A 12,475-nucleotide genomic window follows, 5' to 3' on the forward strand; every position below is an offset into this window, starting at 1 on the left:
CCTACTCTCTAGCTGAAACCCCAGTGACCCCCAGACACTCCTTTCTCATCCTCAGAGGTAACCACTGGTTTTACATATGTGCACATCCAGCATACAAATGATTGCTATCTGCTTTAGATTTTTATATAGCTGTTTTTGTTTGTTCCTTTTAAGATACAGTCACCCCGAGGATCTAGTTCAGGGCCTGGCACATGCTAGGCAAACACTGCTCCTTCAGATCCATCCCCAGAGTTCAGTGGTCTTCATCGTTAAAAAGTACTGCACAGTAAGGCTATGTTACAACATGCTTATACTCCGCTTTATGAGGCTTCAATATACGTTAGCACCTCCTCATCTTGAACAGTGTCTGAAAACTTCTTCAGGGTACAGACCTAGGAGTCTAGCTTTCTGGCCATGGGATATGACAGTTTTAAGTTCCCTAGACACTGATCGTCTAGGGGAGGGGTGCTGGTGGTGACTGGCAGGCAGCGAGGCAGGGACTAGGGTTTCTCCTTCCTTATGTCTGCTGCCAGTGCTGCACCTGGGCTCACAGTTGAAGAACCGGTGCTCTAGGAAGAGGAAACCAATTTCATTACTTCTTCTGAAAAGATGTGGCTGGTGCAGTTTTATTAGGTGATTGAAGTTAGCCTGCTGTACAATTTTAGCAAGCAGGTTTTAGAACTAAAAATAGGCAACAGGAATACTCAGTGTGAATGACTGCATCAAGAGCTAAATTCCTGATGTGTTCTGCGGGTGGTGCGGGTCCCTGTGCACCTACCTGCTCCCGGTGCTGCTGTGCGGATGGATGGGGGCAGAGAGCGGCAGGTGGCTGGCAACAGGATGTAGTGTTGGTGAGCACAGCAGCAGCATATAGTGTCCTGAATGCATTCATAATACCCAGGCAATAGCCTGAACTGAGACAATACTGATTTGCCTGTGGGTTCCTACTGGTCTGGGTATTTTTATATGTTTATATAAAAAAAGACTCATCAATGTTAATGTCTTTATTTTATAATTTTTATTTTATATCAAAGGGTCAGGGAAGTTCCTCTCATTCTTTCTGTGAGCACTCACAAGCTTTCACACATTTCAGGGTAAAGGAGCAAAAACAGGTTTATACAATCTGTAAACGGTTAACATTTAAACTGGAAATAAATTGATTTTATTTCAGATTCAGCAATAGAAAAGGTCAAATAAGAAAAAAAATTTATCAGTAACCAAAAGCATTTGCTCACATCATCTCAAATTTACAAAACAAAGTATGTGTTTTCTGAACTGGAGACCAGGTTCAGAAGTACTTTCCACACCCGTGTGCGTGGTGGGACGATGGCTGTCACAGACCGTCATGCACTGCAGGCCATCAGCAGCTCTGGCCTCGCCACTCTCCTCTCACCTCCTTTCTTTCTTCTCTCTCAACAGCTTCTTGCTCTCCTCCCTTCTCCTTTTGTTCACTGGATTCCGGGGATCGTAGATTTCAAATGTGTCCGAATCCTGCATGCTTGCGTCTTTCACCTTCCTGGTTTTGTCTTCAAACTGGAGCACATGTGACATCCTGAGGAGGAGGAGGAGAAAGGCTGGGTGAGCTCAGGCTGAGAACCCAAAGGAAAGTGGTTCCCCACTCTCGCACAGAGAAGGAGCAGCCAGGAGCACCAGGAGGGGCCGCTCCTTACAGGAGCCGGGTCCACAGGAAAGCGGTTCTACACAAGTCAAGCGCTGGGGAGGAATTCTGTTCGGTGGCAGAGTGGCTAGCATGTGCAAAGCCTTGGGCTTGGGTCCCCAGATCTGCATAACAGAAACCAAACAAAACTCTGGAGAACATGCCTGCCTGTCCCACTACGTTGCATTGCTGGGAGTTTTACTCTCATGCTCATTGCGGAATCCTCCCGGGTGAGAGGCTTTGATTTCTAGCTGGGAGTCTCCTAAAACCATATTTGGATCTCTGTCCTCTTTCTTTGAAGAGTACACTCAACCACAGGGAGCCAGCTGTGGAGCCAGATGCCAGCCAATAACCAGACCTATCTGATGTTTGTGTTCTGAGGGGGCCAAAGGGTCAAAAGCAAGGGTTATGCTAAAAACAAAACAAAACCCAGCCCCCCAGCCACCTTTAACTGATGTGTCAGGGCTGGTGTGTAGCTTAGTGGTAGAGCACTTGCCCCGTATACACAAGGTCCTGAGTTCGATTCCCCAGCAGCACTAGCAAATTAACAAAAAACAAATAAGCAGCGACAAACAGAACAAAAAGTGTGCTTCTATGAGACAAATGTTTAAAATACAACAGTGATGTTCAGATGTGATGTGGCTGACTTTTCTGGGACGAGCTGAGCTTTTGTATCCAAAAGGCACCGGAACTTCTGGCATAACTCCGTGAACTAATTTTCTCCTCTTACTGTTGATTACGGCAAGTTTCACTATCCTGCCTTCCTACTTTAGCGAATGCTTACTGGTCTTAAGGTATCAGCATGTGCTTGATTCCTAAGTGGTCATAAGCTAGCTATCCTTAGCAGCAGGGAACTACGCCAGTGATCAGCTGTGCCCCCACTGGGAGGTGTCAGCAGTAACAAGGGGAGTCAAAAGACTTCAGCAACTGGATGAACTAGGAACGAGAAAAATTCAGTTTTTATGTGAATAACAAAAGTGATAAGAATTTTCTACTAGCTATTTAATTAAAAATTCAGTTAGTATCAGTGCATCTTACACACGTATTTCCTTCATCACAGCAGACAGGAATAAAACCTGGCATACATCCCTTGCAACTCTGAGACGGGCCCACACATGGTCTGTACAAGGGCAGGCGGCACAGTCAGGAACTCCAGTGAGAAACCCCCGCTCCTTTCTCTGAAGCAGCAAAGATGATGAGTGACATCTGTCTGTGTGGCAAACTCCTATGAATGTGTTCGGATTTTGAGGATTCCTAAGGAGACTTTGGGAGGAAACTACTACACAACTTCCATGCTGGTGACTCAGTAGCAAATGGACCACTACTACTTCCTTCTGTTCTACTTCAGAAGGGCATGGTGATGCAGTGAGTATCAGTGACCCACAACGACTTACACTGTACTTGCATGAGGTAAACCACATTCGAATCACTATGTGCTACCATTAACAATGCAGTTTGTTCTAACTTTAATAACTGATCTCAACACAGGTATGAGCCACGATATATGGGAGAGCCTGTTTGATGTCTAACAGTAAACTCTGTCAATTAGAAAAAGCATCCTACAACCATTGCATACATGTGTGGATTTCCCTACAGAGCTTAGTTTTCTTGTGTTTTAAATTTCCAGTGGCATTTATTTGGGTGTTAGATTTTGAGAGTGCCCAATTCCTTGAAAAAGGTCATTTTTTCCCCCAGTAACCATGGAAACAAAGGACCAGTAAATAGATCTGGAAACATAACTGGATTAAACCAATTAATGCTGACTTACCTAGGTCTAAATAATCAGTGACAGCTCAAGTTGTTCTGAAAGCCAATCACCAGCAACAACTTCCTGCTTCTGAAAATTGGCCAATCCATGACAGACTAGCCCAGTAAAGAGCTTCTGAAAGCCAGCCACACAGCAAGAGTCTCTACTATTGAGGCTGATGCTGAGCCCTAAGCAATTCCTCTCCTCCTGGACTCTACAGAACACCTGCAGTTTGCTTCACTTGGTGTGCGGGACAGTTTTATGTCAACTTGATGCAGGCAAGAGTTATCTGAGAGGAAAGAATCCCAATTGAGAAGCTGCCTCCACAAGACCTGGCTGTAGGGCATTCTCTTGGTTGGTGGTTGATGGGGTGGTGTCATTCCTGGCTGGTGGTCCTGGGTTTGATAAGAAGCAGGCTGAGCAAGCCATGGGGAGCAAGTCAGTAAGCATCTCCCTCCATGGCCTCTGAATCCGCTCCTGCCTCCAAGTTCCTGCCCTAACTTCCATTGATGATTAACAGTGATGTGGAAGTGTAAGCCACATAAAAACCCTTCCCTCCCCAACTTGCTTCACAGTGTTTGGTCACAGCAGTGGACACTGGAGACAGTGAATAAAGCAATGCACTGTGTGACAAGAGGCCTCTCCCCCGAGTCTTGCAGTCCAGTGTGCACCCCACAAAGTGCATTAGCAACAAGGCTGTCCTGCTAAAGGCCCTTACACACCACAGGAGCTCAGGCCCTGTGCTGTGAGCTCCTAACAGCCTCCAAACTCTTACACCAAAGCTAATACCTAAGCCGGAATCACATGTTTTTCAAAATAATTTTGTTTAATACTTCTATATTGATGCTTCACTTATCCCACTAATCTAGTTGGGTTATTAATCCTTCCACAAATTCATTGTTCTATTTAACCACAATGGCATGCACCTTCAATCCCAGTAGCCACACTAGAAATTGGGTGGTGCATGCTTTTAATCCCAGTGGTATATGCCTTTAATCCCAGCCTAGAGATTAAGAGGAATATAAAATGGGGTTATACAGCTCTCAGGGACAGCCTCATTTTGAGATTCCAGGAGGCAAGATTGTCATTTCAGACTTTTAGGTCAAGGTAAGAGCCACTGGCAGGCTGTTTTGCTTTTCAGATCTTCAGGTTGAACCCCAATTTCTGTTAAGGGAATTTAGGAAGAAGATACTAGGTGGTTATAATAAAAAATATTGTATGGAATTGTCAAATAATTAATAAATACTATATTAAAAATAAGTAATGCTTTAAAATTTAGAAAATTCAATGAACTGTCAGCTGTGCTAGTAGGCACTCAGTATGTTCACATTGCCCTTACTGTTTCCCTGGAACATCTTTCCCATCTAAAATATATCTTTTCACATGAGCCCAGTCATCCAGACTTGTGGGAAATCTTGTCATTTCCAAATTTTCCTTCTGCTTTAGACACTCATATTCCGCCTGCCCTGGTGAATATGTGCCCTGGTGAACAACTGCACTTGGCTAAGGGCCTTTTGTGAGATACCCCTATGTGTTTTATATTGTTAAGAGGTTTTTTAAATAATAAAATTTGATTCAACATGTAAAAAAAAAAAGATTTATATTCTGCCTCCAATACAGATTTTTCTATAACACCTATTCCGGATAGAAATTATTCATGTTTCAAAATGACTTTATCAGTCTTTGTCAATTAATAGCATAATAAAAAGGTACCTTCCTCCTTTCGATGCAGGAGACAACCTTGCAACTATTGGACTTCGTTGGCTCTGGTATAATAAATGAAATCTAAGCATGTGAGCCACAGAACTAAGTCTACAGGAAGAGACCTCTCTCACACATCTGAAAAACACAGAAAGCCAGGAATTAAAGGAGCTGTCTGCTTAATCTGTTTGTTTCATACGCTACTGCTACATAGGCCCAAAATTTTGATTAACAGCAATCTCAGACCCAGAGGCAAGGAGGGGCTCTCAGTTTACAGACTACTTCAGATTTAACACCACCACACTTAAGAGGGCTGCTACTCCGCAGCAATGCTGGGCCTTTAATAGCAAGGAATGGCTCACCCATTTATCTTTCAACATGCTTTGGTCACTACATTTTTAAAGGGAAACAAAGCAGTTATTATGATTTGGGGTATAATAAACTCCTGACCTCCGGGGCTCCATAAATCACACACTGCATGGATTAAAGCTTGCCTACCCTCGGGTCTCTTGTGAGGGCACACATGCAGACTGAGAATTCCTTTCAGCCATCCAGGAGGCGCTGGCAGTTTAACCTTGTACATCCCAGTAACTAAGTCTTATCCACTTGGTGACTGGTTATAAAACTGGACCAATCAGAGCAACGAATTTGTGCGGAATTAATTACATACTAATCATTTACATGTGAGATTTTCAGAACTTGTTTACTTGAAGGCAAAGACAGAAATTTAGTTCTGACTAATAAACTCCTCGGCACAGGTGTACAAGACGGAAACTTCCTACCTGCAGAGTCACGCCACACAAGGGATGTCACTGTGATGCAGGATTGCAAAAGCATAAGCAAAAGTAAACAAGTGCTTTCCCGTCGACCTGACATTCAGTATTAAAGTTCTCACACAACCGGGAAGACAAATTATGGGATGGTGGTGACATCCGTGCAAAAGCCAGAAGATCTGATTCTTAGCTCAGTGCAGAGTCCCGACATCAGCAACTCATTTCTGATGAAAACGAACCGAAATGATTTATCCAGAGAGAATGTAAACAGTTCTTGTTAAAAGATTTCACAGCCATTCCTACTTATTTCCAAGTCACCCTAACTTAAGAACATTTCCCTCCTGAAAGAAATATGTTTATTTTGTTTGCTGAGATGGATTTGCTATGTGCCCAGGCTGGCCTGATACCTTTCTGAGTGCTAGGATTACAGCTATGTGTCACCATGCCCTGTTCAAGAAACAATTATTTTGCTATTCTACTTTATTGTTCTAATTATTGAACCATTCTTCTCCAGATTTTTCTAGATTCTGAAGAGCATTTCTCATTCATTTTTCTTATCATGTACCTATGTCAGGAACGACTCACTATCGGATTAGACTAAAATAGTTCCAGCAGAAGCATGCGGCATTCCAACGTGTTGCTTCCTAGCTCACCAGCCTTACACAGCTGCTCAGCATCTCTCAGTATTTTAAAACTGTTGACTAAACTGGGAGGAGACTCAGGTATGAGACAGTGGGTGCCTGGCTCACCTTGTATGTCCAATGCTGAGCTTGGTGATTTTTTTTTTAATGAGAATGAAATCTTCAGACCCCTAGTACTGGCCAAGCTTGGCACTGGGTTTGTCAGGCAACCACTTGACCTTTTGTGGGCAGAGGCTGTCTTTATTTTAATGATAAGCTTCCTGAAACACCTACGGGGCTGCAGAGAGTCTCAAGTCAGCTTTCTATGACTTTTCACAACTCAGCACACACTCACGGTTGCTCTTACACGGCACCATTAGGTACGGCGGGGTTTACTCCCTGGCAGACGTCAGTGGGAGATGCCTTCTGCTCTTCTGCATCTCCCACAGCTCCTAATGTGGAGATATTAACCCTCCTAAAGGGGAGAGGGTTTTTTTTTTTTTAAAGCAACATTTTCATTTTTCTAAGTAGTTTGAGAACCCTCACATCAGATGTGAAAATCAGCTGGGCATTTTTTAAAAAAACCACCCCTGCCAGGCTTCTATCTTCAAAGGTACCGATTTAACTATCCTAGGATGAGGGTTCCAGAACCAGTCATTAAAAAGCTTCTCACCAGTTATTTTTAAATGTCAAGAGCATAGAGCCAAAGATTAAGAAACTTTGTACTTTTGCACTGGCTGGCTTCATTCCATTTACCTTTGCTTTGTTCCTTCAGATAGAACAGTGGGGTTTTGGGGAAAAGAAACTTTATTTTATTTTTGTGTATGAGTGTTTTGCTGTATATCTGTACACATGTACCATGTGTGTGCCTGGTGCCCATGGAAGTCAGAAGAGGGTACCAGATCTCCTGGACGTGGAGTTATGGCTAGTTATGAGCAATTATGTAGGTGCTGGGAACCCCACCCAGGTCCTTTTGCAAGAGCAACAGTGCTCTTAACTGCTCACCATCTCTCCAGTCCCAAGACTGGGTTCAAAATGACCAACTACTCACACAGGGGATGAGGCTAAGTGGTCCTGAGTCTGCTCCTCAAGTTGAGTAACCATAAGGACATAGTCCAGTCCTCATATACGGCAACAAGTTAGACTCAGCGTTCTCTTAACAAATGTCTGAGGGCTTCTTATGGTTGAGTCCAGTGCTAGCTCCGAAGATAAAAAGTCAAACATGACCCAAGCTTTGCTCTCCAGAAGCAAATTGTTTATTTGGGAGAACACAAAGACACCACAATGTGGCAACCATGTGTTTTGGAATGCTAACAAAGCGTGAGACAATAATCAGAGCGTCTACTGATAGTGTTCTCAAAATGTGTTCCCATACTGCCTGGCGGCATTTGCAATGACTATGGACAGGCAGGAAAGAGATTATCACCCCCCTTCTTTTTCTTTCCAGAGCTGGAGGTTGAACCCAGGCCTTGTGCATGCTGGGTAAGCACTTTACCACTGAGCTACACCCCTAGCTGACCAGTCCCTTCTCACAGGCAACTGCTGAGCAGGTAGAGGAATCTATAAGCTGTTGACCAGGTAACCGCGTGGTCATGACAGTTTTCAGAGGTAACAGGCTTTTATCTGTAATGATGGAGTTTTAACCTGGGGAATCAGTCAAAAGTTAGTTCACTGCTAGGTCTAGTAAGACAAAAATCAGAATGGGTAGTGCCTATTCCAGAGGACAAGCAATTACATTGTAGCTAAAAGGGAGGTCGTCTGGGAGCCCCAGCCTGGCCTTTAAAAGGGACACTGCAGAGGCCCCAAGCCATGCAGCCACTTTGTCGGGAAAACACTGCTTAAAAACAGCATTAATTCTTGTGATGAATCCTGTTAATGGCGTAAATCCCTATTCTGTGCGATCCCAGCCCTAACTTCTTCCAGCTATGCCCCCATTCAGCTGCAGATTCACGAAGGGGCAAGCAGGGCCCAGGATCCGTCCCTATGAGGATGGGTGTCTGGGTGTAAAATTACCCTGGACTGTAGGGTTGCACTGTGGTGCATGACAAGTTCCCGGGCTTTTCTCCTCTTTTTTTTTTTTTTTTTCCAGAAAACACAGCAAATCTAACTGTGAAAACCCTTGCGGTTTAAACCCTTTGGTTCTCTGCCTACAGAAGAAACCCCAAATTTCTTCTGTACCTTCTTTAATCTGGCTTTTGCATGCTTGACCATGCTCTCTCTATATGATCCCCTATCTTCCACTCCAGACATGGCAGATTCTTTGTAGTTTCTTGAAGAATGTCTACTTTTCTCCAAACTCATTGCTGCTGCTGTATTTCCAAGACTCCTCTCTCTTTCTTCCCTCCTGTTGGCTGTGCCATCGCCCTGGCTCTTGCTGGGCCTGATCTGCTTTCTCCAGCTACAGTGAGGTCCTCTCAGGGCCTCCCTGACAGTCCTGTAAATGGCTCTAGGCTTCTTTTTGCAAGCCCCCCTCTGGGGTGTTGTGAAGAACAGAGGCCTTTCCGCTGGCTTCTGCACCTCATCATCCTGCAATGCTTGGCCAGAAGAACGCTGATGAGAAGTACTTGTAAACAAGTCAGTATTTCTGGGACTCCCATCACCTCTAAAAACACCCCAAAGACCCTTTGGCTAGAATATTGATTTTTTTTTTAAACTTTTCTCCTTGATAGTTTTCATATACAATCCCAAATTATTTAGCAATCACAGGTTGTATAAACTCCCTAGTTTTCAGGCAAGTAATTTACCTTTCAAACTTTCCAGCAAAGAAAAGGGCTAAAAACAAGGCATTTCTCCAGCTAGCACATCTGTGCTACAATAGTCTAGTGCTGACCCGACTCAGATAAGCCAATTAAACAGCTTAAACATTAACATCTACTCATGTGTGGGAAAACACACTTACTGTCCTCAGACAGCCTTGTCCTTCCTGGGTTGAATGACCTTGTCGCTCTCTGAGAACATTCACGTAATTTGTTATAACATAATTTGTTTGCATATTGTGATGACTCTGTATTTCCCTATTACCTTAGAATTCTTCAGAACCCCGAGCAAACAGTTCCTGGTGATTATTTAAGCTTGTCATTCTTTAGACTACAGATAACAAATGCCCATGATTTGGGGGACAGTTTAGAAGGTGGAAGCAGCCTTTGTAAGTATACATTTCAGCGAGACGATGCAGTTTCCAAGTGTTGCCTCCATCGAGTCTTTGAAAGACCACCCTGCTCTGTAGAGACAGACTACAGCATACTTCTTTCTTTCCATGGTACTTTTGTGGAAGGTTCTATTCCCTCCTTTTCTGGTCCTTTCTAAGCCCAGTTTAATTCTCATTTCATCCTAAAACCTTTTCTCACTGCCTTGTTCCTACATTTAAATTTCTTCAACACTTCCTAGGGATGCCCTCATGAAGTCAGACCCGAGTTTGACTCGCTCAGCATGGCTGTGGGAATCACCGTGCTTCTTGGGCCTGATGAGAAGATGGTGAGACTTGGCCTATTCACTTCAAGTGAGGCTTGGACGCCATGCCTTCAGGAGGCATACTTTGGGTAGAGCGCTGGACATTTACGACATGGAGGTAGCTGTTCTCTACTCCCTTTTAAAATAACAGACCAGAAGCTATGGAGGGCCACAGAGGAAGCCCCTGTCTGAAGGCAGATTCCCAGTTCATAGTCCTGAGACACCGGAAGTCTAAATATAACTGTTGCTGCTGGAGAAACTTTCTGTTAGGGAAAACTAAAGACCAAAATAGTTGCTGGAGATTTGAAAACTGCTCACACACACTTGGTACTCACTGTAAGTTTGCTAGGTAGGCTCAATCAAAAGTCACCTGTACTTTAGCTGCTAGTTAAAATACAAATGGCTATTTGATTAAAAATTTAATGTTTCTTATACCTCTTAAGATGTTTAAATGTATTCTAAACAACACCTTTATTCCTGTTTTTAACTATCAGAATGTCATTTTTAGGTTAAAAACCTAAGAATTTCTTTTTTTTAGACTGTTCTTCATTACTGATTACAAGCAATTTTAGGAATTAAGAAGTTAGGGTTTAAGTCAGCATGCATGAAAAAAAAACCTTTAAATCTTTTTCCAAAATGAAGCATGCAGCTAAGGCCACAGTAATGCATGCAAGAAGACAGGAACAGACAGAAAAACACACATGCGTCCTGAGATGGAAGTAGAAAAAAGAGCCCCCAGGAAAGGGCGGCAAGGCACTGCTCGGGCCCGGCAGAGCAGGTGGTAGACAGAGATGCCCGAGAAAGGGGCAGTGGGATCAGGAAGGAGAATCAGGATGGAAGAAAGGCTTAAATGGGCAACAGGGATAGTTACCTAAAGGAATAGAGAGAAAGAAATGAAGGCAGACACAAAAGAAATTTTTAAAAATGACAATAGGAAGGGCTGGAGAGATGGCTCAGAGGTTAAGAGCATTGTCTGCTCTTCCAAAGGTCCTGAGTTCAATTCCCAGCAACCACATGGTGGCTCACAACCATCTGTGATGGGGTCTAGTGCCCTCTTCTGGCCTGCAGGCATACACACACACACACACACACACACACACACACAATATTGTATACATAATAAATAAATAAATACTTTAAAAAAATGACAATAGGAAAAAAGTAGGAACAGAACTTTAAAATACTTGCGTTAAGAGAATTAAGTACAGGAAAAGAGGAGATCTGGAAACCAGGCAAGGAGGAAAACAGGCACAGACTTCTGGGAACCAATGCAGGAATCAGTGCACTGTCACTGTTCACCACTGACATGGGAAAGCTCCTTCGTTCTGAGTTTTAAAGGAACACTGCCCCTCTGGGGTTTTGAAAAGCCAACCTTAAATAACATCTTTCATTTCCCTTAGTTAGAAAATATTGGTAGGGATTGGGTCCTGTTAGACTAGATGAGGAGGACATATTTTCCAACCTCTCCGGCAGCAGGAGGATGCATTTCCTCGGCTTCCTTGACTATCTAACAGCTTAGCACCGAGCAGCACCAGGTGGAAAGATTTAGGAAGCTTCCAGAATACAGCCGTGGTGTGTGTCCTTCCACCTGCTGGGAGCTATAGCTGACAGTTCAGCCAGAACATAAACTCTGTGGCCAGCAGACTATCGGTCCCGGAGGGAAGACACAGCTCCCAACCAGACGCTCTCCTAAGGAACTAGGACACAGGGCTGGCTGCTCATCACCCTCAAATCATACCCATGATCAGAGCTTCCCTTGTGATACAAAGTTATTTCAGGACAAACTGCATGCAACAACAGAGTCAAGGCTGTAGAGCTTTCTTCACTCAGAAGACAAAAGCAGCGTGACTTGAGAGGCTGGCTAGAGAGCTTAGAATTAAAATAATCACCATTCCAGGGTCAGCAGCTCTCCCAAGGCCTATTTATAATGAACCACATTGGCCTTCTGCGGGATTATTTATAGTACCGTATAAAATAAACACTAACCAGGGACCTGGTCTATAATCATCTGATCACCACCTTAGAACCTGGCCGAGAGAGGGATGGAACAAAACATTTGTGTTGATGTAAGTTCACAATTTTATGCTATCCAAAGCTGAGCTACTTCTCTGTCTTTAAACTACGTGTACAATGCATGTTCTGTTGTATGACTTCTTGTTTCCATACTTTCGAGTGTAGTCCCCTGGAGACACTCACTGCTTCATTAATGAGGCATTACTATCCATATATAAAATACAAAACCCCCAAGCCATAAATGTATCTCAGATCGTTAAAGATTAAGATAGAAACCAAGCTCAAGCTAGTCAACTAAAGGACCAGAAATTATCAACTGTAACAGAAATGGTAAAAGTTCCAATCATGGTCCTGACAGATCTACTGACGTCAGTGGTGAATCTTAAAAACAGCAGACAACATCAGAGATGACAGTGACACATTTACAGAGCTCCGACTGCTCTCAACATCTCGTCAGTCCCTTTATAAACAGAACTTAGCTTGATTGCAAGCTGACTCCACTCCCACAAAAAGTGACAGGATTACCCCCATTTAT

General features: G+C 43.5%; 1 protein-coding gene across 2 annotated transcripts in view; it reads right to left on the reverse strand.

Annotated features, from left to right (window-relative positions):
- Window positions 1–980: 980 nt before the first annotated feature.
- The window catches only part of Cwc27 (CWC27 spliceosome associated protein homolog), a 168,318-nt gene continuing 156,823 nt past the window's right edge, over window positions 981–12,475 (reverse strand). For both annotated transcript variants that reach the window (XM_026788996.1, XM_005366588.3), the window contains one exon: window positions 981–1,531. In XM_026788996.1, the coding sequence (XP_026644797.1) occupies window positions 1,369–1,531 (163 nt within the window). In that variant the 3' untranslated portion in view covers window positions 981–1,368. The remainder of the gene's footprint in view (window positions 1,532–12,475) is intronic.

Source organism: Microtus ochrogaster, unplaced genomic scaffold (genome assembly GCF_000317375.1).
Source record: "Microtus ochrogaster isolate Prairie Vole_2 unplaced genomic scaffold, MicOch1.0 UNK11, whole genome shotgun sequence".
In the NCBI taxonomy this organism is placed as follows: Eukaryota; Metazoa; Chordata; class Mammalia; order Rodentia; family Cricetidae; genus Microtus; species Microtus ochrogaster.